This window comes from Scyliorhinus torazame, chromosome 4 (genome assembly GCF_047496885.1).
Source record: "Scyliorhinus torazame isolate Kashiwa2021f chromosome 4, sScyTor2.1, whole genome shotgun sequence".
NCBI classification, from domain to species: domain Eukaryota; kingdom Metazoa; phylum Chordata; class Chondrichthyes; order Carcharhiniformes; family Scyliorhinidae; genus Scyliorhinus; species Scyliorhinus torazame.
In genome coordinates this window covers 210,994,935-211,020,789 of record NC_092710.1, presented here as the reverse complement: position 1 = coordinate 211,020,789, position 25,855 = coordinate 210,994,935, and the positions used below count along the sequence as shown (strand labels likewise).

Sequence of the window (25,855 nt, the reverse complement as noted above, 5' to 3'; positions counted from 1 at the left end):
TGCTGAGGCAAGCAGACAACCTCGAGGATGTGTTATAATCAAAGAGCTCTCCGCAGGATTGTAAAATGCTAAAAATACTGTCGCTCCCCTGTAGGTCCATCCTGGGATGGTGTGAGGTGATGTCGATAGCACCCAGTCTGCTGCTTGAAAGCCACTTCCATTTCAATTTCACGCTCAGCCTCAGCAGGGGAGGGGCCTAGTCACCATTGGGAAGATTGTTTTGGCAATGAAATCTCCTCCAATTGTCAAGATCACTCAGAAGGGGAAACATGTCGAGTAGCTAATCTAGTGCTTTAATTTCTGATTTCGCTCCTGGTCCTGGCTCCATGGGACGGGGGAAAACCCCAGCCAAAAGGGGAGATAGAATTTGTTCGTGAATTTCTTTTGCTGTGCATGAAAAGATTCTAACTGAAAGTTACATTTTATTCATAAAGGAATTTAGATTAGCCATGAAGGTGGACACAGACTCATCAAATTTCTAAGTGAAACTGTATAAATTACCGTTGCACTTTGAAAAGGTTAACAGTGATTGAAATGTAACTTCTTTCACCTTGCAACTACTGCTGTTAACTGCAGAAAAGCTGGTAAACTAAGCTACTCAGTTTTATATTTTTAAAAACTGATTATATGCAAATACTGTTTCACTTTGTAGTTTTACCACTAATTCTTTCTGCATTGCTTTAACAGATAGAATCTCAAAAATACTTTCAAAACCTTTACCAACTATTCATTCTGAATATGGCTGATCATCCAACTCATGTGGCTGAGCCTGCCTTCCCCCATATCCTTTGATCCCCTTCACCCCAAGTGCTATATCTAACTGCTTCTTGCCTCAACTACTTTCTGTGGTAATTTACATTCCTCAGCAAAGCAACTGTTAAACTCCAGGCTGGGTAGTATGCTTGCATTTTGTGTTGTACATTTGTAAGGTCAATATTTTCTCCAAAATAAACTTGCTACTTCAATCACCTAGTGTAACAAATTCGGTAAATAGCACTAAAGTGAATCCATTAGAGATGAAACAACAACCGACTACATTGTGTCAAAAGATAACCCGATTAAGGCTAGTTTTCCTGTTTCGTACCGCAAGGTTTTGCAATAACTTTCGTCGTCACATCAGTAAATGGAGAAACATATATTCCATTGTTTCTAGTCAACTTTGTCTAGTTTTATTTCTGTTAAGCAGTAAAGCATAAATTTAATGCAACTGAAAAAATGTCTGAAGTACTGAAGCTTGTAGGAAAGCAATCAGCAGTGCTGCTTACATTATATTTAAAATTCCTAATATAGTTAATGTGGTTATGGCTGTATTACAGAGATGTGCAGCACAGATGCAAGAACCTCAACACTATTTCAGTGACATTGCTGCCCCTGGCTCCACAAACATGAATGACAATTATGGTAACAGAAGGAAATGCTCTCTGTGGGAGGCAGCGAGTCATACAGTTGATTCAGTCCATCAGGTCACGTCACTCCATCACAAAGTTTTATGACTATACACAAAATGCAAAGGAAAAAACTACCATGGTGAAAGAATTTTACAACTATCCATAACTCCATACTCAAATTTATTATTAATTTCATAATTCTACCAAAAGCCAGTAAAAATCAGTCCTGTAGGGGGCAGCAAAGCCTCTCCCCTCTTATTGTTGCCATCCCACATTTCATATGTCCACTGAATACTGCAAATGACGCTAAATTAAACTCATTTTCACACATGCAAGATACGTTACATTTGAAACATGTTAATCTGACAAAGGGGTCAATATTTGGTTCTCAATTTGTTAAAGTGCACCCCCCCAATGCAGAGGCAGATTGACAATGACTTAACTTGAAAATCAAAGCTTGATGCAACTGATGTTACAGCCATCTTATGAATCAACATTAAATCTTGGGCAAAAGCATGTAAAAGATCAACAACCTGTAACATTAGATCTGTTTTTCTCTTCTTAGATGTTACCTGACCTGCAGACTGTTTCTAATCTTCCCTGCTTTTAATTTAGAATTCCAGCAACGACAATATTTTCCTTTTGATTAATGCTAAAGACGTTTGCTTGTTCAAGGACATGTCAAAAGGTACTTTTAATGTCAGAGAACTTTAATATACTTGGTTTAGAATATTGCACATAGAAGAACAATTTGAACTTTTGCACATCTCTCTAATTATGGCATGGTCCTACACAAAACCCCACTAAAACTCTGAATTTCAACAATCCATCACGTCTTCCAGGGAAGATGGGACCGAGAAAAGCAAGGCGGGTTGCATCTAAACTGGAGGGGCACCAATATGCTGACCAAGAGATTTGCTAATGTGGTTCAGGAGGGTTTAAACTAGTAGGGCAGGGGGGTGGGAACCAGAGCAGCAGGCAAGCAAGTGTAGAGATTGGGGAAAAGCTTGAGACTAAGACAAGTACAGAAAAGAGGGAGAGCAGGCTAAGGGAAGTTGCTGATCTCAGTGGGTCTGGAGATCTGGAGTGCCCGTGCTTCAACCCAAGAAGTATCAAAGGAAAGATGGATGAACTTAAGAGCTTGGATTAATGTGGGGAATTATGATACTGTTGCTATTCGGAGTCATGGTTAAAAGAGGGACAGGACTGGCAGCTTAATGTTCTGGGATACTGATGTTTTAGATGAGACAGAGGGGGTAGCAGAAAGGGTTGCATTATTGGTTAAGGAACATATCACAACTGTGATGAGGGAGGCATTATGGTTGGAGCTCACAAACAGGAAGGGTGCAATCACAATGTTGGGGTTGTATTATAGCTCGCCCAATAGCCAGCAATATACAGTGGAACAGATATGTAGTCAGATTCTGGAAAGGTGTGAAAATAGCAGGGTTGCTGTGGTGGGTGATTTTAATTTCCCCCATATTGACTGGGACTCCCTTAGTGCCAGAGGTTTGAATGGAGAGCAATTTGTTAGGTGTGTGTCCAAGAGGGCTTTTTGAAACAGTATGTTGATAGTCCAACCAGGGAGGGGGCCTTACAAGACCTAGTATTGGGGAATGAGCCTGGCCAGGTGACCAAAGCTTCAGTAGGGGAACGTTTTGGGAATTGTGATCAAAATTCCATAAGTTTTCGAATACTCATGGATGAGGACAAGAATGGTTCTCGAGTGAGGGTGTTAAATTGGGGGAAGCTAACTACAACAGAACTTGGCAAGAGCTGGAGAATGTGGCTTGGGAACTTTTTTTTTTTAGGGTAAATCCACATTTAATATGTGGGAGTCTTTTAAAGACCAGTTGATTAGAGGGCAGGGCAGGTATGTCCCTGCAAAAATGAAGGACAGGAATGGCAGGATTAGGGAACCATGGCTGACAGGGGAAATTGTGAGCCTAGACAAAAAGAAGTATACATAAGGTCTAGGCAACTAAAAACAGATGAAGCTTTTGAAGAATATAGGGAAAGTAGGAGCAAACTCAAACGTGGAGTTAGGAGGGCAAAAAGAGGCCATGAAATGTCATTGGCAAATAGGGTCAAGAGAAATCCCAAGGCCTTTTATACATACATAAGGAGCTAGGGAAAGAGTAAGCCCATTCAAGGGCAAAAGAGGGAAGTTATGCATGGAGTCAGAGGACCAAAAAGAAAATGCTGGAAAATCTCAGCAGGTCTGGCAGCATTTGTAGGGGGAGATAAGAGCTAACATTTTGAGTCCAAATGACCCTTTGTCAAAGCTAAAGACAGAGAAAGTGGGAAATATTTATACTGTGGAGTGAGAATGAAAGATGAGTCATAGCCACAGAAACCCTGAGATTTTTCAGCATCTTCTTTTTGGTTTCAGATTCCAGCATCTGCAGTAATTTTCTTTTTTATTTATTATGGAGTCAGAGGAAGTGGGTGTGATCCTTAATGAGTACTTTCCATCGGTATTCACCAAGGAGGGGGACATGACGGATGCTGAGGTTAGGGATGGGTGTGTGAATACTCTAGGACATGTCAGCATAATGAAGGTTGAAATGTTGGATATCTTAAAATGCCTTCAGGTAGACAGGTCCGCTGGGACGGATGGAATATATTCCAGGTTACTGTGGGAGGTAAGAGAGGAAATACAGTAACTTCATTACAGTGTTAATGTAAGCTTACTTGTGACAATAAAGATTATTAAATTAAAATAGCGAGGGCTTGAACAGATATCTTTGCATCATGTTTGACCAGAGGACTGGAGAATAGCCAATGTTGTTCCTTTATTTAAGGAGGGAAGCAGGGCTAATTCAAGTAATTATAGGCCGGTGAGCCTGACATCAGAGGTAGGGAAGGAAGCTGTTGGAGAAGATATGGAAGGACAGGATTTATTCTCATTTGGAAGCAAATGGACTTGTTAGTGATAGGAAACATGGTTTTGTCTGAGGAAGGTCATGTCTTACCAACCTGATAGAGTTTTTTGAGGAGGTGACAAAATTAATTGATGAAGGAAAGGCTGTGGCTGTCATCTACATGGACTTTAGTAAGGCATCTGACAGGGTCCCTCATGGCAGACTGGTACAAAAGATAAAGTTGCATGGGACTTGTGGTGTGCTAGCTAGATGGATAAAGAACTGGCTTGGCAACAGGAGACAGAGAGTAACTGTGGAAGGGAGATTTTCAGAATGGAGGCCTGTAACTAGTGGTATTCCAAAGGGATCAGTGCTGGACCCACTGTTGTTACTAATATATATATATATATATATAAATGATCTGGGGGGAAATGTAGATGGTCTGATTAGCAAGTTTGCAGATGACACTAAGATAGGTGGAGTTGAGGATAGTGAAGGGGACAGTCAGAGAATACAACAAAATATAGATAGATTGGAAAGTTGGGCAGAAAAATGGCAGATGGAGTTGAATCCTGACAAATGTGAGGTGATGCATTTTAGAAGATCACATTCAGGTGTGAATTATATATTAATTGGCAGAACCCTTAGGAGCATTGACATACAGAGGGATCTTGGCATTCAGGTCTATAATTCTATGCAAGTGACAATGCAGGTGGAAAAGGTGGTCAAGAAGGCATAAGGTATGCTTATCTTCATCGGCCGGGGCATTGAGTGCAAGAGTTGGCAGGTCATGTTACAGTTGTATAAAACTTTAGTTGAGCTACATTTGGAATATTGCGTGCAGTTTGGTTGGCACACTACCAAAAGAACATGGTTGCTTTGGAGAGAGTATAAAGAAGGTTAACTAGGATGTTACCTGGTCTGGAAGGTGTTAGCTATGAGGAGAAGTTGAATAAACTTGGATTGTTTTCGTTGGAAAGACGGAGGCTGAGGGGAGACCTGTTTGAGGTCTACAAAATTATGGGAGGTACAGACACGGTGAATAGTCAGAAGCCTTTTCCCAGGGTGGAAGACTCAATTACAAGGGGGCACATTTTCAAAGTGAGAGGAGGAAAGTATAGAGGGAGATGTGCAAGGAACGTTTTTCATGAGAAGGTTGTGGGTGCCTGGAACGCGTTGCCAGTGGAGGTGGTGGAGGCAGGCACAATAGCAACATTTAAAATGTACCTTGATGGACAAATGAACGGGTGGGGAATGGAGGGATACCGGTCGTTTGCTCAATAAGTAGTAGGCCTAAATAAGGAATCTGGATCAGCGCAGGCTTGGTGGGCTGAAGGGCCTGTTCCTGTGCTATACTGTTCTTTGTGCTAACCCAGTTAAGAGGCATACTGGCCATATTAACCTACCATAGCACCAGAATTAACGGTGAAACTAAAATATTCAGAATAATATTTGTAGTTGAGAAAAGCTATTGAATTCCTGTGAATCAAAACCATGGACCGCGAGTAGATTGTCATAATATACACCAGTATATCATGGTGCAGTCACACACACACTGATGAACATGCAGTGGGACCAATCAGCATACACAACACCGTAGCCAATCACCAGTGAGAGCACACGCACTATAAAGACAGGGGACAGGAGAGTTCCCGCTCATTCGAGTAGCAGCCAGCTCCGAGCACAGAGCTCACAGCCTGCAACACAGACATTCACCATGTGCTGAGTGCACCACCTGGTTAGGACTAGACAAGGGTCAACAGTTAAAGCTGGTATTTCATTTAACCACAGTTCAAGTATGTTAATATAGTTAACCTTATAATAAAATAGAGTTGCACCACTTCCAGTGTTGGTGACCTGTTTGTGATCCAGGACACCCAACAAACACATCAGATTAGATGGAAAATTGTCCTCATTTGTTTCCAGTGGTATAAAAGATCACATTTCCCCGTACTGAGAGAGGAGACTGTTTGCCCTGGAGTGATCATTAGAAGCATTTGTCACAACACTATAATATGTGATTGAAATTACATAAACCCAATAAATTTCATTTATTAGTTTCTTTGTCCTTTCAACGAGAAGAGAAACTGCAGGGTCTCCTCTTTGTTGAATGCTGAATAAACATCAGTTTTGCTGACTAAAATAGATCACTGTTGCTATTTAGTTTCCCCATGCATGTAAGCCAGCAGTAATAAACAGTATGGGATTGTCTGGTGAAAAACATCTACAACTATCTTGCCAAAGATGTAAATGGCTGCTCACAACAAGTGCCATGCACTCAATTCTATTTCCCCACCATAACCATGTCAATTAAACTCAATACCGGAGGAGCTGTGTGTTTTAATTTGTTTGGAACCCAATGTTTTTCTTTTTTAAATGAATAATCATTAAAATTTTGAGATTTGGCACAATGGTACCATTCTCATACTGGAATCCAAACATTAAATTGAAATAGACTTGGATTACAGACACTAGGAGGAGTGTTTTGTGGAAGTAATACATAAATTCATAAAAATTATGAGCTTCTCATAAAGATGTAACAGTAACATCTGGGTCACTGGCTCATGTCATTCCCTAACGCACAAACAGGCAGCTTTTATTAGTTGGAAGCCTCAAACAAGGGCACAAGAGTCCTTTTTATCAAAGTCAAATGTTGCAATGCTAACCAATTGTTCAGAGTTTCTATTCTAAAGTGTTTCAGAACACGTCCTCCCTTCAGATTAGAAACCGACCTGAGGTTGGACAAATTTTACTGAAGTGTTTTCTAACTTCTTGAAGCAAACTCAATATTGTCAACAGGTGAGAAACATTTAGCCTCACTCATGATCTAGTGATAGAATTTATAAAACTCATTCTGCCGTGTTGGCCTGCATTTGGCCCATCAAGTCTAATTCATTCAGGTCAAAGTATGATTGTTATATTGAGGCTCCAAATTCCTCATCGTTATTTGGTAATCCAAATTTAAATGAAACTTTGCTTCCCTTAAATACCCCAAACAAACAAAAAATCAAGCTGTGCTGTTAACACCTCTCAAACCCAGTTCTTAAAAAAATATTGATCCAACCAACTTTAACAAGGATAAAATTACACTAGATCAACTATATATTCTGCAAGTCTGCTCCACAAATCCAATGTTGTCTGCAGCTGCAGAAATACCTGTCAATTCCCCTAGCTATAAAATCACCCACCACAATAGCTTTCCCAATCGTTCTCCTGCACCACACCCCCAACCCCTGGCACAGTTAAGACACCTGTGGGATTGTGGATTTGGCTATTGTTGCACTCCTCAGAGGAACCATCAATATATTGCTCTCTCCTTCTTGCTCGAGTTCCTCAACGGGACAAGCAGCTGGCTGCATTATTTTAAATAATGGTGGAACACTGCAAATGAATACTTTATGGCAACTACCAGTGAAGTGGACATCGGTGCACATGATTCAATATTTATTGTTGCATGGCAGCTGTATGTTGGATGAAGTGGAATCTCCTATGTTTTAGTAAAAGGTTGGCGATAGGGTAAGGGTCCACACACCCACAACCAATCGTTCCTTTCACTTCGGAATTCCGGCCTGATAACACAGTGCAATGCTCTCTTGAGTTGCTGCATGTTTTCTGTGGGTAAGTGAATGAATTGAGAGTCCCAGACAACAACACAACTGTGATCTCTTTGATACAAGCGCATGAGGCCTTGCAGAGCTACGGACCATATTCTGGAAAGTAGGATTAGGCTGGGTGACTCATTTTTCAGCTAGTGCAGACATGGGCCAAAATGACCTCTCTGTGCTGTAAATGTTCTATGTTTCTCTGATTTTATTCTATAAGGCCTTAAAATAACACAAACCATATTAGATATGCTGGTTCTAACCATTACAGGGACATCTGCATTAATACATACTTTAGATCACATGCTCAGATAGTGCCCCTTACTGTGAAGAATTGGTACTAATGTACAGATAGTGAAGAAATTTGATATCTAGGCCACATGTTCCATTTCATGATAAAGCTATTTTGCAACTATATAGTAAATTATAAACCAGCTCATAGGTGAGAACTGACCTTTGAAACATTTCACATTTTTCTGAACATTTATTTTTTGTCAAGTATCAAGATATATTTGCCAAAGATCTGGAAAGTCACAGTGCATCCTTTGTACTATGAATACGCTTGAAGGTACAGAAGTAATTGCAAAACCAAAGTAATTAACTTCAAATCTATATTAGCTTTCTTGCAAGCATAAACAGCTTCACTGTTGATTTTTTCATATCAATTTATTTTTACCCTTTTAATAAAATTCAGAGTTCCATTTTTAAGATGGAAGTTAAGTACATGTCATTTAAATTGTAGCATCACATCTCACTGTGCAAGAATTATTCATTGAACCTCCCCATTCAGTCAAAAATGACCTCAATCCAATGGTAAAGAGAAAAAGAAAATAATTCTCAGACATTGTGCCGTTAAAAACATTTCCCCTCTGGCATCAATTGACCTCTCCCCCGCTGTGTTCATCTCAGCCTCCCATTAGGGCAGCCACTTTCTCTATCACTGAGAATAATAACGTCTGTTCTCCCACAATAGGGAAACTCAACTTCAACTCTCCTAACCCAGTGCTTTTAATTTTCCGAAAGGTTAATGAAGAGAAATTAATTTTCTTTACTTTTCTTGTATCGTGAGTCAAATTCTATTTGGCGTTTGATCAATGTCATTGTGAAATGGATGCTCAAGGCCATTTTGACTGATTTGACCTTGATTGGCATGGAATTGCGGTCACTGTTGTGCGTAATTATTTGGCTTCAAGATTTGTGCAGAGTGCCACATATCTTTCCATCAATTTTCTCTGGAGCCTGTCCCAGACCTAGCTGTAGGGCTTGTAGATGTTGGCCTAGATTTTGAAGTTGTGATGATGGTGAAACTGTCAATGTGCACTGGTATTACACTGTGAAACTGACAGATACTTCTGGCATACATGGGCATCCACCTTTTGAGGTCAACAGTGAGCATCTTCACTTTGGTGCTGACTGCAAAAGCTTGCCAATTGATTTTTTTTTAAGAATTTACAGTGTGAAAGGAGGCCATTTGGCCCATCGTGTCTGCACCGGACCTTGGAAAGAGCACCCGACTTAAGCCCACATCGCCACCCCATACCCATAACCCAGCAACCCCTCACAACCAATTCAGGATATCCAAATCTATTCCAGCATAAAGAAACATCTGTAATCAGTATAAATACCTCCTAGATTTTAAAGTGTGGCTTTTGAAAGCCGAATTTGAAATAACTGGTGCGGAAGCCGGAGTTCAGTGAGACAAGGTTGCTCACGGTATAAGAATCATTGTGGGGATTTTGAGGAAAAATCCACAAGCATTCAATTGGGTTCAGAAAGGAGTGCATCTTACCACAAACAAAAACATAAAATATTGTCAGCAGGTCTGACAGCTTCTGCGGAGAGAGAAGGGAGTTAACATTTTGAATTTGGATGACTCATTGTCAGAGGTTTATCCATGTTAATCATTAAATTTGTGTGTATTTGTGAAGTGGAGGGGCGGGGGGGGGGGGGGGGGGGGGCGGGGTGTGGAGAGAGTAAAGGAGCTTTGTGGTACAATCCAGTTTTTCCTTGTTGTCAAAATTAGTTAGCAGTCCTGCGACTGATCCTCCACCTTTTACAAAAAAAAGTAAAAGTATTGGCCTTTTGAGCCAGCGCTCCATTCTGGGATCTTCCCATTCAGTTGTAAATTTATACATTTGTATGCTGATTTATTCTTTATTTCTGCTCATGTTTTAAATCTCTTTCTTTCAGGATCATAGATAGTTTTCAAGTAGCAGATTTGCTGAGCGATCCAGTCAGACCGCAGTCCTGTTCTGAGGGCAAGGAGATGCAACCATAATTGAAGTTGACATCAATCAGATAACATATCCAGCATACTTAAAAGAAAATATTATGCAAGTGTCTTCAGAATATAAAATCCAAATGATTTAATGATTAAACTATCTTGAGATGCACTAATTGACATATTTTGAAAAGTTCAATGCACACATTTCAAAGACATAAAATAACACATCACTGTAGTATTAACACTTCTAGTATTACCAATCTGTCTATGTGAATGGTCTCATTTACTGTTTTGGTTTGGGCTTAGAGAGAAAAGTATCTTCTGGCAACCAGCATCGTCAATGTAAACAGCTTGAAATTGGAGACCAGATGATTGGAAAGGACAATAGACGAAAATCAAATGTGTTTTGTTATACTTTCATTAACTCTGTCCTATCAGACTTGTTGAAGATAAGGAGGATATCTTTAAGCAGTCATTCCATTTCAAATACTACCGAGTCCTACACAAACCATTTTGGAATACTTACGAATTGCTTCTTTAGAAAATGATTCCTATTACAATACAATCTAAAACTGAAATTACAAAAGGTTTAAAAATATACATCAGAGATGATCACTTTTGAAAGCAGTTATGTCTTTCTGCTGATTCCAATAGATTAGAATACAAGTGTGTTTACAATAGTCACTGCATTTCAAAAGCACTTAACTGTACCAAATATTCATTAAATGTGATAACATGTTACATAACATGTGTGTGAGATATATTCCAAAACTAAAATTGAAGTTTGGATCAAACTAGTTGAAAAACAGTTGCACAATTCAGCCAATTTGGTGATAAAGTTTACTTATCAATACTGAATAAAAATCACCTATTGCTTTATTTTAATGCAGGAAGTTTTGGGGTCTTTTCAACAAGGATTGTCAAAGGCACAAAACGTCCTATATATATTTTCCCTGTTACGTTTTCTTAATGTAAAAAATGCATCAGTTGCATAAGAGAACACCTACTGCAAATCAGTCATATGAATTATTAGTTTTTAAAAGCTAATCAATATGCTGTGGGCTGATAAACCACAATTTACTCTGCAATTGTACTATGTACTCGTGGAAATAATAAAAAGAATAGTTCAGTAATGTATAATTTTTTTAAGATTAGTTTGCAAATCATTAGAAATGTAATTTGTAAAGATCAACCCTTTCATTCAGATACTCCTAAGAGCATACATCTTTTCTTTATATTTGTCCCAGATATATTCAACAAGCACAAACCTCATTGTGGATTTTTTGCTACGTGAGATTGAATTTACTTTGTTCTCGGTCTACAAGATGTAACAGTACTACTGATATCTTTAGACACATGAAAATGAAATGTAGAAATCAAACTAAGCAGTGGAAATCATCACAGGTCAAGTCCAATAAATATTTTGATAAGAGGTATAATATATATATATATATATACATACACACACATATATGTGTGTGTGTGTATGTATATATGTATATATATATATATATATATATTATATCGCTTATCAAAATATTTATATATATATATATATATATATATATATATATGTATGTGATATATATATATATATATATATATACACACACACACACACATTTATACTTATAGAACAACACATGCAGAGCACAAGCCTACTTGGCTATGAAAATGGAAGATGAACTCTGACCTAGATACAGTCAAGGCAAATAAACTGATCACACATGTATAGCATTGTGCAGAAATAGTTTGATGAAAGAAAGCAATAAATGCACTAATGATCAGGGAAGGTATAGCAATTTCAGGTGGGAAGAGCTTTTGATCTCTGACCTGTTAGTTGATCTTCGCCAGCACCTTTACTAGCAGAAGTTTGGGTGGTGAATATGTATGGAGCTGTAAGCTGAGTCACTAACAGTGCAGCTAGGCAAAGGGAGATAGCATGCATAAGGGAACAAGTTCCCTCCTTGTGATTCCTTAATTAAACTGACAAAGATTAATCTACAGCAGTGGTTCTCAAACAGAGGCACATTCACATTCATGCAGAAGGAAAGAAGAGGGTTTTTTCTCCTTTCTCATCCTTTCCATCCCGTGTTTAAATAATAGGTACACCCACACCTTTGGTGACATAATTCTGTGTGGATTGACTGATTACTTTGAAGCCTGGCCGCATTCAGGGTTTTATGCTTCAATTTATTTTCAAGGCAACACTTGAGTCCTATTTAGCAAAGCAAAAAATATTTTGGCATCAAACAAAACTTCACCTTCAACAGGTAAGAAAAATAAATTAGTACTACTTACTGCACAAGTCTGGATTTTTAGTTTGTGTGAAAATAATTTCAATTATCTTTTCCAATGTCATCTTTAGCCATCAGCAATTCAAGTATTCAACGTACTCACAACTGCATGACTATGCATTTGAAATTAATTTTGGTCTTATATTATAAAGTTAATTGATAATTTTGGATTGCACATTAATTTTAAATTGATTTTAGATTTAACAGCACAAGTTAATAGTGTTTGGAGAAAGTTCAATGTGTAAAGTTTTGAAACAAGAACAAGCAGAAACCAGCGATACATTTTTATATGAACATTTTTTGAAAGGGTTTTAAATCAAAACAATGTGAATGTGAAAGAGTGCCACCAATGAAGATTCAAAATTATTACTTAGCAACTTATCCAGCCCTAACCTGCATACATTGGGACAGACATATACAACAGATTTTCAGTACTTAAAAATCTAAAGTTAAATGGCTGATCCATACTTACTTATACTACAAACTAAAATGTATTTATCCTTTGGTAGATTGTACCATAGTGGATTTGAATAGGTGCAATGCAAACATGTACTAATGAGCATTTGTTGAATTGTGGTTTTTTGAAACTTAAATTTCTTGTACATTTACAAAGAGCTATCAAATATATTTCTGACTTTACAAAATTTCAAAATTGAGCACAACCGTACATCAGGATTTAATCCATAATAAAGCTTCACTGACATTAAATGTAACGAATCCAGAAACATGAAGTTTAACAATGAATTTCCATATAATTCAAAGTAAATATCTGGGTGTCAAGTTTCTGTTAGTCATTGGAGTGCAATCGAGGTGAAATAGGCCAAACCAAAGCTAAAGATTGGGAAATCATGTTACAGCTGTATAAAATCTTGGTTAGGCCGCATTTGGAGTATTGCTTGCAGTTCTCATCACCACATTATCAGAAGGAACTCGAAGCTTTGGAGAGAGTGCAAAGAAGGTTCTCCAGGATGTTGCCCGGCCTCAGGGGGGGTTCACTATGAGGAAAGGTTGAATGAACTAGGATTGTTTTCACTGGAAAGATGGAGGCGGAGGGGAGACCTGACAGATGTCTACAAAATTATGAGAGGCATAGACAGGGTGGATTGTCAGAGGCTTTTTCCAAGGGTCGAATAGTCAGAGGCTTTTTCCAAGAGTGGAAGTGTCAATTTCAATGGGGCACAGGTTCAAGGTGAGAGGGGGAATGTTTAACGGAGATGTGCTTGGTACGTTTTTCACACAGAGATTGGGTGCCTGGAATACGCTGCCAGAGAATGTGGTGGAAGCAGGCACATTAGCAACATTTAAGAGGCATATGGTTAGGTACATGAGGAAATAGAGGGATACTGACCGAGTAAGGGCAGAAGGTTTTGTTTTTAGTGAGGGCATCATGATCGGCACAGGCTTGGAGGGCCGAAGGGTTTGTTCCTGTGCTGTACATTTCTTTGTTCTTTGTGCTGGTTCAAGATCCCATTAGCATAAATTAGGTCCTACATACAAGACCGGCCATGTTTTTGTCATTTTATTATTGGACTGTTAATATTGAGAAAGTTCTGGGGTGGCTTAATGATCTGAATTCCGTATGGGGCCAAATGGAGGCCAGTTCTTGTGGGGGCTCTAGTTTGGGTGCTTTAGTAACTGCCTCACTTCCGTTCTCTCCTGCTAGATTTGCTAGTAGTGTCCAGCCTGAGAATCTGTAAGTAGTTCAGCACTTGGCTCCATGTCACTGGCCCTTATCTGCTGTAATCATCTCTTTGTGCCAGCAGCTTAGACTCAATGCTTAGGTCATGGGAGGGTAAGGGTTTGGAGAGCATCCAGGACCTGTTTGTGGAAGGAAGATTTGTCAGCTTTGTAGATCTGTCAGAAAAACTTAAACTCGCTGGGACCAATTTGTTTAGATATTTACAGATTTGTGATTTTCTTGTGGAAGGCTTTCCCTTCTTCTCCCTTGGCACCATCGCTCTCCCTGTTGGAAAGGATTTTATCTTTGGCTGGGTCTGGTTGGGGGGGGGGGGGCTGTACTTCGGGTACCTACAGCCAGATCCTATTAGCAGTGTCGGCTCTGTTGAATGAAGTGAAGGTGAAATGGGATGGTGAATTGGCTCCTATTCTGAATCAGGTGGTGTGGTGCGAAGCTCTTCACAGGGTCAATTCCATGTCCTCTTTCACTCGGCTTACTTTGCTCCAGTCCGTGATGGTGCATAGGACTCATTTGTCAAAGGCGAGGATGATTGTTTTTATTTCGGGGGACGATGACAGGTGTGAGCGATGTTCTCGGGGATCAACTAATCATACACATGTTTTGGTAGTGTCCCAAGTTATTAAGCTTTTGGATATCCTTCTTCAACACCATGTCAGAGATTCTTAATATCGAATTGGAGCCTTGTCCGCTGGTGATCATTTTTGGGGTATCGGACTCACCGATACTGCAGACGGGGGATGAAGGTGGATGTCCTCACCTATGCCTCGTTAATATCCCAGAGACAAGTTCTGCTTAGGTGGAGGTCTCCTACTCTGCCCAGTGCCTCGGTTTGGTTGGGTGACTTCATCAGTTCCTGCATTTGGGGAAGGTCAAGTAGATCGTGAGGGGTTTGGCAGAATGTCTACCTAAGATGGCAGCCATTCATTTCCTTTTTCCAATTGTTAAGGGGGTTTTAGTTTAACGTTGGGGGTTAAGATTGGTTGTGTTTTTGGTTGCTCTTTTCACATTGTAACTTGAAGCATCTGTTTTATGTTATGTAATTATGTTATTTTGTTATAATGAAAAAGGTTTTCAATAAAAATATATTTTTGAAAACTGGCCATGTTACTTGGTTGGACTTTTTAGGTTCCACTGATTGTGCTAATTTGGGAAGCTCTTCAAATGTTGCTGATTTTCTTCAGTGCCCAGGCATTAGCAGGAGGCACATTTTAAAAGTTTGCTTCAAATCAAAAAACAATTAACTTACTAAGCAACTGACCAGAATACACCAACAAAACAAATCTCTCCTCCCTCCTGTCCTGATGTTTGGAAGTAATTATTATTTTGTAATTGAATGAAATGAAAATGAATGAAATGAAATGAAAATTGCTTATTTTCACAAGTAGGCTTCAAATGAAGTTACTGTGAAAAACCCCTAGTCGCCACATTCCGGCGCCTGTTCGGGGAGGCTGGTACGGGAATTGAACCGTGCTGCTGGCCTGCCTTGGTCTGCTTTAAAAGCCAGATATTTAGCACAGTGTGCTAAACCAGCCCCTAATAGAGGCTCAAGTTAATTATAATGGTTCATAAAGTCATTTTCAGTGATTTCAAATCATGTAACTCAAAAAGTAGAGGACTCAACAGATATTAAAAATGCTTTTTTTGCTGATCAAGTAATTTTGAGCTGTACTAATAAAACTGCGACAGGTTTCCCCTCTCAAATTCATCAAGGAACACTTCTCAATTGAAAAAATGTAAAAGGAAAAATTGCATTCTTTAACACTGCCTGATTGCATTGGTTCATGAGAAGTTTCAGCCCAGATTTTGTGGGAGAAATAATAGGGAGGCTACTGGTGCTCACTATTATTTTGAGTGAACTGGATAGCAAGTTCTGGCACCTTCAAATATGCAGTGAAACACAGAAATCGGAAAATGCTGCCCAAGTTGTCTTCTCCTTAAGAAGCTTTTGTCTAATAGCACCTCGAGAGACTCAACATCCAAATGCATGCAATCAAAGTGATTTGAAGACAACCATTGGATACCAACTGAACATGCCAGGAAAGGCTAGGACTTGTCCATTCGAGGGCAAATGAATGTTTAAATGGTATGATGGCTTTCCATCATGGGTGGCACGGTAGCACAGTAGTTAGCTCTGTTGCTCCACAGCGCCAGGGCCCTAGGTTTGATTCCCGCTTGGGTCACTATCTATGCGGAGTCTGCACGTTCTGCCCATGTCTACGTGGGTTTCCTCTGGGTGCTCCTGTTTCCTCCCACAAGTCCCGAAAGACGTGTTTGTTAGGTAAATTGGAAATTCTGAATTCTCCATCGGTGTACCCGAACAGACGTCGGAGTGTAGCGAATAGGGGATTTTCACAGTAACGTCATTGCAGAATTAATGTAAGCCTACTTATGACAATAATAAAGAATATTATTCACAGCTTCTCTGAAATTTAAATTCTACTTTTTAAATGTGTGGAGACTCATTCCTTCTCATATTAAATATTGCTGGAAATTAAAAAAATTGTACTTTAAAATTTTTCCTTTGGGCGCGATTCTTCCCCAAAATGTGTAAGTTAATTTGCTGCGGATTTCGATTTCCCCACAAGTATTCAATGACACTTTGAAAGGGGGCCCATCTCCAATGAGTTTGTGGGTCCCCTGCACCCCCTCCTGCCCATGGATAATGCCACCCTCCTCACACGTGGCATCAACCAAGTGAGAAAACCACACCATGGGGTCCCTGGGGGGCCCCATCTCCAGCCTAACCCAAGCCCGCTTTCTGCACCCTCTCCCTTCTAGGACCGCAACCCGTCAACCCACCAACCTCCCAGAGGCTCCTAATAAGCTGCCCTGCACACCCCCACCCTTCAAAGGCACCCCTCCACCCTCCTTTCATAGGCATGGCCCTCTTCAGGCCCTGACCTTTTGCAGTACCACCCGGGCACCCTTGCACTGGCACCCTGGCAGTGCTCCAAAGCTTGGCAGTGTCACTTGGGTCAGGGTGCTCAGATTCCAGGGGCAGGGCCAGTGAGCCACCATGCACTGATCCTGACATCAAGCGGTCTCCAATGGCCTGAGAGACCCCTCGGATGTTGTTCCGCCTAGTCCAGATTCTTGTGAACCAACACTGAACCGGCTGCAGCCTCCCTGGGGAGGGTGGTAAATCCCAGGTAATGAGGCCTTAAGTTGGTTTACTTCCGCGAGCATTGTTTGTCCCCGCCCCTTTTCGACAGAGTTGTGAATCGCAAGTCGCGGAGGCTGCCGGGAAGCCCGCGGAAGGGTCTCCCAAGATTCTCCAGCTGCGTTGTGCTCTCGCACGAGCGCAACGCGGCCAGAGAATCACATCCTTTCTTTCCATATTATCTCCCTTAATCCCATCTTTCTTTTCCTCGCTCTTTTGATTTCTGTACATTGGAATTCACAATTTTTTGTTTAACCCATTGCCTCGATAAGGGCTCTTAAATTTGATTTTTTTTTTTGCTTGTTCAAGGGACGTGGGCAACGCAGACTGAGCCAGCATTTAATGTCCATCCCTAACTGTCCTTATGGGGGCAGTTAAGAGTCAACCACATTGCTGTGGGTCACATGTAGGCCAGGCCAGGTTAGGATGGCAGATTTCCTTCCCTAAAGGACATTAGTGAACCAGATGGGTTTTTACGACAATCGACAATGGTTTCATGGTTTGTTGAGTTTAAATTCCATCATCTGTCATGTTGGGATTCGAACACGGGTCTCCAGATCATCATCGTGGGTCTATGGATTACTAGTCCAGTGACAATACCACTATGCCACAGCCTCCCGTGTTCAGGAGACACACCATTTCTTGCCCTGTTCACACAGGTCACAGATCCCCCTGTAGATTATACCACAATGTTTTGCTTCTTAAATTACCACAAGTAACAGTGCAAAAGCTAACAGAAAATCTGTGGGCAAGTCTCAGTGTAATTAATGTTGGTGTTGTTCATTTGAGACTGACTGCAAAATCCAGGCTTTTAGCTTCATGATTCCGCAGATGAATTTTAGTAGAAACTTGAAGTGTCATCTCACCAGCATAATTTCAAATGTATTTTGACACCCATTGCACCCAAAGCTGAAAGTCAACCCTTGGTAATTATTCTTCACAGTTTATTTAATGTCTTTTGATTTGGTGATCATTACTGATGGCCTTCGCCAATCAAGTGAAAACATTTTGTCCTGTTAAACTTCAATTAATAAAAGTTTTACTTCCTATGTTACTACATATTGTGAGAGACTGAGAGGCTCAGTTAGATTTTCATTCTTTTGCCCTGACCTCTAATATAGCTGATATGTCATTCAATAATTATTATCTGTTTGAAGGATAATTTTCAGACATTTGAGCTATTAATAACTGACCGAGCAACATCTGGAGATGCACCACATATTCTTTCAAAGCACAGGGAAGAAGGGAATCTTCCATGTTTGAGAACCCCTGATCTTTAGTAACTCTAACATATAAATTAAACTATTCACAAGCTTCCTTTAAAGAGAGTATTAAGTCTTGATGAAAATTAATTTCATAGAATTTATAGTGCAGAAGGAGGCCATTCGGCTCACTGAGTGCACCAGCCCTTGGAAAGAGCACCCTCTTTAAGCCTAAACCTCCACCTAACCTTTTGGGCACTAAGGGCAATTTAGCATGGCCAATCCACTGACCTGCATGTCTTTGGACGGTGGGAGGAAACCGAAGCACCCAGAGGAAACCCACACACACATGGCGAGAAAGTGCAAACTCCACACAGACTCTACACAGACAGTAACCCGAGGCCGGAATTGAACCTGGGACCCTGGTGCTGTGAGGCAGCAGTGCTAACAACTGTGCCACCGTTGGTAAACTTAATTCCTGCAATGGCAAGTGTATCCTGCACCATAAGAAAGCCATGATGATCCAAGGTTGTGTAGAAACAGAATTCTCATGATAATAAAATGAAGGCAAATTTAATGAGCCCATTTTCTGAAGAGATGTGATGATGTCATTCTGTTTATAAACAGAGGACAATTGTCTTGCAAAACCTTCTTGCAAGGTGACAATGCCCCTTTAACGTCAAGGGTAAAATATGTTGGATATTTGTAAGCAGTGCTCCAGCAATTGCAACAAAAATAAAGCTTGGAGGACAATGGCTCCCAGATTGCCAGGGTCGGTAAGCCATGAATGCATTTATGCTGCTCGGTATAATTGGCTTTACGCCCTGTACAACATTTACATTGAAGAAGCAGAAGTAAAATTATGCATTAAAATGTAAGCTTCCCACATCATCAAAGATCAAATAAACATGGAAAATCAAGACCTTACCCAAATCAAAGCGCAGACAAGATAATTGCGTACATAAAGTTAATTATTTTGATTTGTTCTGACTGGAGCAGTGAATAAAAGTTGCTGAGATCTGGAATTTACCAAATTTTGTATTGGCATATTCACAGTATATTGGCTTCAATTTGTTCAAGTGATTTTTTAAAAAAGTATATAAAAAATGAAGTATCTGGCTGTACATTTAAACCAGCTTACAACAGTAAGCAATTTGGGGGCCTTTGATAAATAAGTACATAAAAGCAGCATTAAAATGTAAAATTAAATCCCAGTGAGATTTAAGAACCTTTCCTGGGATAACTACCACATACATACTTAATGCAAGTTTTATTCATTAGTGATACCAACAAAATCTCCCCACATTTGTTGCACACATTAGATAAATGTCGAGGCAGGAATAGAAGCTTTTGCAATAAAACCTTCAATCTGCTTTTCACTATTAATACACCAGCTGTTCGATGACAAAAATGGTTTATAGTGCAAATAATACAAAGTAATCTGCTCTTGATTTCTGCTAAAATCCAGGCTGCCAGTGCACAATATCTTTCAGGTTGACAGAAACAGGACCGAAGCACACTCCCATTAAAAGATAAGTATTAATGAGTCAGAATTATTTTCTGACAGTGCTATTTGTACCAGTAAATATACTGTTCTAAAGTTTTCGCATTCAAGGAGGCAGTGTTTTTTCTCTTTTATGAAATGACTGTTCCTACCTTTTGTTGCAATCCTCACACACTGTGTTTTTGTCTCCTGTAAATACAAAAATTAGACGACCTTAGTATAATCATTATTTACGAAGAAAGTACATTTCAGGCAAAGATAGAAGGAAAAAAGGATTTCACAATGCAAGGGTTTACTATCTCTTCATTAAAAAAAAACATTGAACCCAATTTTCCCAGGTCAGTTTATTTGCATAGTTTCAGATACATATTTGATTGTGTACAAAAATGAAAGTAGAAAATTGTTTGGTGTCAAATTTAAGGAGCTATAACCAGCTATAGGAGACTCTCATAATAGGAGAATGAAAATTTGAATAATCCTTGGAAGCCTTAACAGTTACACAAACATATTTGTAACCTTTGAGGAAGGTTGAGGAAGCAGGAGATGAATGAGCAGCAAGCAAGAATGAGTGATAGGCAAAAAAGGGAGGAACAAAACCCATTTTGCAACCATTAAATCTAATGTCAAAAGTGTCATGATATTCAAACACACACATCATGATAGACACACCAACAGACAAATCAGAACACACAACACCACAACCAATGACAGAAAGATATAAAAGCACAGACACGACCCCCGGTGGTCAGTATTAGCTGCAGAGGAGGACCAGGACAGACCTACTACACGAAACACTCAGGGAGACAGCACGTGCAGAGTATCCAGAACGAACTGTATTATAAGAGTTAAAATAAAATAGAGTTGTACCACATACAACTGCGTTGGCTCATCTGTGCACCAGAGCACCCAACACCACAAAAAGGAACAGACTAGCACCCAATCTCCATTTTATAATTGCTGCCGCTGTACACCAACACCTTTTCAAGGGTAATTAGGGATGAGAAACAAATGCTGGCCTTGGCAGTGATTCACAGATCCCATGAAAGAATAAAAGGAAGCAGAAGGACATGACTCTTCATACCATTCCATATTATTACCTAAATTGATCAGCATTGCATGAGGGAAGTACAGCAAGTTTTCAGGCCACTGTTGATCATTCTAATCACTGAATGCTGCAGTCCTATGTGGTCTTGTACCTGTGGCTGTTCTTGCAACAGGTAGCACAGTGCTGGCCCTGTGCAAATCTGGGTACTGCAAGATATTCTCAACATGGGAGGGGGTTAATGGCTTTACAGCAGGTGTAGTCGATCAGACCATTGTGTGTCTATCGTCCTGGCATATTTTCTTTCATACAGTGACATTGAAAGCATAACTTGTTTGGGGTATTTATCCAACATTATCAGACAGACATTCACATTTCTTAATAGTAGATGTCAGGTCTGCTGTTCCGGGTTTCCTTGGGTAGAGGGGCGGTTGCATGCATTAATTATCTTCCAAGTGAGAGACAGCTATCTTTTTCTGAAAATCGTGTGCAAAGGAATTGATTGGTGGGCACAAAGCATTTATTGTGGTCTCTGGTCTCTCTGACATCCCTTCATTGATTCCCCTCATTTTCTTCCAAGCAATTTAGTAATGGAAATCCCAATGAAACCCATTGGTACCAGTAACAGCGATGGAGAGGAAGAGTTTTTTTTTCAAAAGGCACAAAATTTGCAGAGAACTGAGAAAAAGTGTTTTTAGGGAGTTAGGTTGGAAGCTGAAGAGCAGGACAAGCAGAGTAGTGATCTCAGGATTCCTACCGGTGCCACGTGCAAGTGAGGCAAGGAACAGAGAGCGAGTGCAGCTGAACACTCAGTGGAATGGGTTTAAGTGTGTCTGTTTCAATGCAAGGAGTGTCAGGAATAAGGGAGATGAACTTAAGAGCATGGATCAGTACTTGGAACTACGATGTTGTGGCCATTACAGAGACATGGATTTCACAGGGGCAGGAATGGTTAATAGATATTCCGAGGTTTAGATGTTTTCAGAAGAACAGGGAGGGAGGTAAAAGAGGAAAGGGAGTGGCTCTGTTAATTAGGGAGTTCACCACAGCTGCAGAAAAGGGGGTAGTTAAGGAGGGTTTGTCTACTGAGGCAGTATGGGTGGAAGTCAGAAACAAGAAAGGAACAGTCACTTTATTGGGACTTTTCTATAGACCCCCCAATAGCAGCAGAGAGATAGAGGAACAGATTGGACGGCAGATCTTGGAAAAGTGCAGAAGTAACAGAGTTGTTGTCATGGGTGACCTCAACTTCCCCAATATTGACTGGATCTTCCTTAGTGCAAATGCTTTTGATGGAGCAGATTTTGTCAGGTGTGTACAGGAAGGATTCCTAACTCAATATGTAGGTAGGCCAACTAAGGGGGAGGCCACAAACCAGGCCAGGTATCAGATGTCTCGGTGGGAGAGCATTTCGGTGACAGTGACCACAACTTCTTGACCTTTACCATAGTCATGGAGAGGGATAGGAACACACCATATGGTGAGGTATTTAATTGGGGGAGGGGGAGCTATACTGCTATTAGACAGGAGCTGAGGAGCATAAAGCTGGAACAATTGTTCTTGGGGAAATGCACACCAGTAATGTGGGGATTGTTTAAGGAGCACTTGCTGCGAGTGCTGAATGGTTTTGTCCCACTGAGACGAGGAAGGAATGGTAAGGTGAGCCTTGGATGACAAGAGAAGTGGAGCTTCTAGTCACGAGGAAGAAGGAAGCTTACATAAGGTTGAGGAAGCAAGGATCTGACTCGGCTCTAGAGGGTTACAAGGTAGTCAGGAAGGAACTCAAAAATGGACCGAGGAGAGCTAGAAGAGGGCATGAAAAAGCCGTGGCGGAAGGATTAGGGAAAACCCCAAGGCGTTCTACATTTATGTGAGAAATAAGAGGATGATCAGAGTGAGAGTAGGGCCGATCAGGGATAGTGGAGGGAACTTGTGCCTTGAGTCTGAGGAGGAGGCCCTAAATGAATACTTTGCTTCAGTGTTCACTAGAGAGAGGGACCTTGTTGCTCATGAGAACAGTGTGAACCAGGCTAATAGACTCAAACAGGTTGATATTAAGAAGGAGGATGAGCAGGAAATTTTTAAAAGCACCAGGATGGATAAGTCCCCTGGGCCTGACGGGATATACCCAAGGTTACTACGGGAAGCGAGGGAGGAGATTGCTGCGCCATTGGCGATGATCTTTGCGTCCTCACTCTCTACTGGAGTAGTACCGGATGATTGGAGGGAGGCAAATATTGTTCCCTTGTTCAAGAAAGGGAATAGGGAAATCCCTGGGAATTACAGATCCATCAGTCTTACATCTGTGGTGAGCAAAATATTGGAAAAGATTCTAAGAGATAGGATTGATGATTATTTAGAAAAACATAGTTTGATTAAAGATAGTCAGCATGGCTTTGTGAGGGGCAGGTCATGCCTCACAAGCCTCATTGAATTCTTTGAGGATGTGACGAGACACATTGATGAAGGTCGGGCAATGGATGTGGTGTATATGGATTTCAGTAAGGCATTTGATAAGGTTTCCCATGGTAGGCTCATTCAGAAAGTTAGGGGGCATGGAATACAGGTAAATTTGGCTGTCTGGATACAGAATTGGTTGGCCGAAAGAAGACAGTGAGTGGTAGTGGATGGAAAGTATTCCACCTGGAGGTCGGTGACCAGTGGTGTCCAGCAAGGATCTGTTCTGGGACCTCTGCTCTTTGTGGTTTTTATAAATGATTGAGTGAGGAAGTGGAAGGGTGGGTTAGTAAGTTTGCCGACGACTTGAATGTTGGGGGAGTTGTAGATAGTGTTGAGGGTTGTTGCAGGTTACAACAGGACATTGACAGGATGCAGAGCTGGGCTGAGAAGTGGCAGATGGAGTTCAACCTTGATAAATGTGAAGTGATTCTTTTTGGAAGGTCGAATTTGAATGCTGAATACAGGGTTAAAGGCAGGATTCTTGGAAATGTGGAGGAACAGAGGGATCTTGGGGTCCATGTACATAGATCCCTCAAAGTTGCCACCCAGGTTGATAGGGTTGTTAAGGCAGCGTATGGTGTATTGGCTTTCATTAACAGGGGGATTGAGTTTAAGAGCCGCGAGGTTTTGCTGCAGCTTTATAAAACCCTGGTTAGACCACACTTGGAAAATTGTGTCCAGTTCTGGTCGCCTCATTACAGGAAGGATGTGGATGCTTTGGAGAGGGTACAGAGGAGATTTACCAGAATGCTGCCTGGATTGGAGGACATGTCTTATGAAGAAAGGTTGAGGGAGCTAGAGCTTTTCTCACTGGAGCGAAGAAGGCAGAGAGATGACTTGATAGAGGTGTACAAGGTGATGAGATGCATGGATAGAGTGGATAGCCAGAGACTTTTCCCCAGGGTGGAAATGGCTGTCACGAGGGGACATAATTTTAAGGTGATTGGAGGAAGGTATAGGGGAGATGTCAGAGGTAGGTTCTTTACACAGAGTGGTGGGTGTGCAGAATGCACTGCCAGCAGAGGTGGTGGAGTCAGAGTCATTAGGGACATTTAAGCGACTCTTAGACAGGCACATGGACAGCAGTAAATTGAAGGGGTGGAGGTTAGGTTGATTTTAGATTCGGATAAAATTGTCGGCACAACATCGTGGGCTGAAGGGCCTCTACTGTGATGTACTGTTCTATGTTCTATATAACTCAGGAAAACAAACAAAAATTGACAAAAATAACAAACGTTATAAATTTAAGTTGCTAACCACAGCTACATAAATCAGCTGCCGCCATAGTTGATGTGTCATAAACTAGCATTCAGAACAGAGGAAGCCATTTGAAGGTGTGCTCCCAATCTCATGCAGGATGAGTTTTGATTGGGATGAAATTCATACTCATCTTCCACCATTCAACTGACTAATACCAACAAAATGAGTCAGTACATCACAGCCATGGGCGGAAAGACTGGAGAAATCTCTGCCCAGACAGAGTTTCATCAAGGTCTGTTCCCCTAATGTTTACCTACATTTAAAGCAGTGATAACCAATATGGATTTACAAAACCAATGCAACAAAGAGGCATCTGTATCTTAGAAGCAACAGGAAAATAGATTATCCACTATGTCACTGGGGTGCTTAATGTATAAACAACAAAACCAACATCGTGCCCACCTTAAGGTGCTCTACCAAATTATTCTCCTCCTGTCATGTAAAAATAATTGTATAAATCATGCTGCATACTGCATGACTTTATGATCAGCTCCAGCCACACCGACACTCCGAATATGGCTTCTGGGGGACCGGGCTCTATGTCCACATGTAAGATCCCCAAAACCTTTCCAGCTTCAAGGAGGACCAAAACATATGCACATGGTTCGCAGGGCCCCTCCCTCATCGCTCACAGAAATCCTCCACCCCTTCAAATAGCTGCCTCATCCTAGATTTTGTAAGGTGTGCCCTGTAACATTACCTTCAGCTGTATCAGCCCCAACCTCGTGCACGAAGTCGAGGCATTTACCCTCCACAGCAACTCGCACCATAGTCCCTCCCCTAATGCCACCCCCAACTCTTCCTCCCGCTTCGGCTTTGCCTTAACCCCCTCCATAGATACCTGATCCCCCTCCAAAATCCTCCCATAAATTAACAAGACGACCTTCCTCTCCAACAGCCCCCCCCCCCCCCCCCACCCGCCCCCCCCGCTGACAACACTGCCTCGAATAACAAGGAGGCAGGCGCTCTCGGGAAGATCGGAAAGACCTTCCACTCAATGTCCCACACCTGCACATACCTCAAACCTTTGCCCTGCGTCAGTCCAAACTCCTCGCCCATCTCTTCAAACTTATAAATCGCTCTCTCAGAAACAGATCCTTCACTTCCTTAATCACCCTTTCTTCCCATCCCTGGAATCTTGCATCCATCCTCC

The 25,855-nt window shown here is 41.0% G+C and overlaps 1 protein-coding gene across 3 annotated transcripts in view; it reads right to left on the bottom strand.

The window, feature by feature from the left end:
• The window catches only part of ptprk (protein tyrosine phosphatase receptor type K), an 877,717-nt gene that overhangs the window by 205,086 nt on the left and 646,776 nt on the right, over positions 1-25,855 (bottom strand). For all 3 annotated transcript variants that reach the window (XM_072499228.1, XM_072499225.1, XM_072499226.1), the window contains exon 13: positions 20,093-20,129. In XM_072499228.1, coding sequence (XP_072355329.1) covers positions 20,093-20,129 — 37 coding nt within the window. The remainder of the gene's footprint in view (positions 1-20,092; positions 20,130-25,855) is intronic.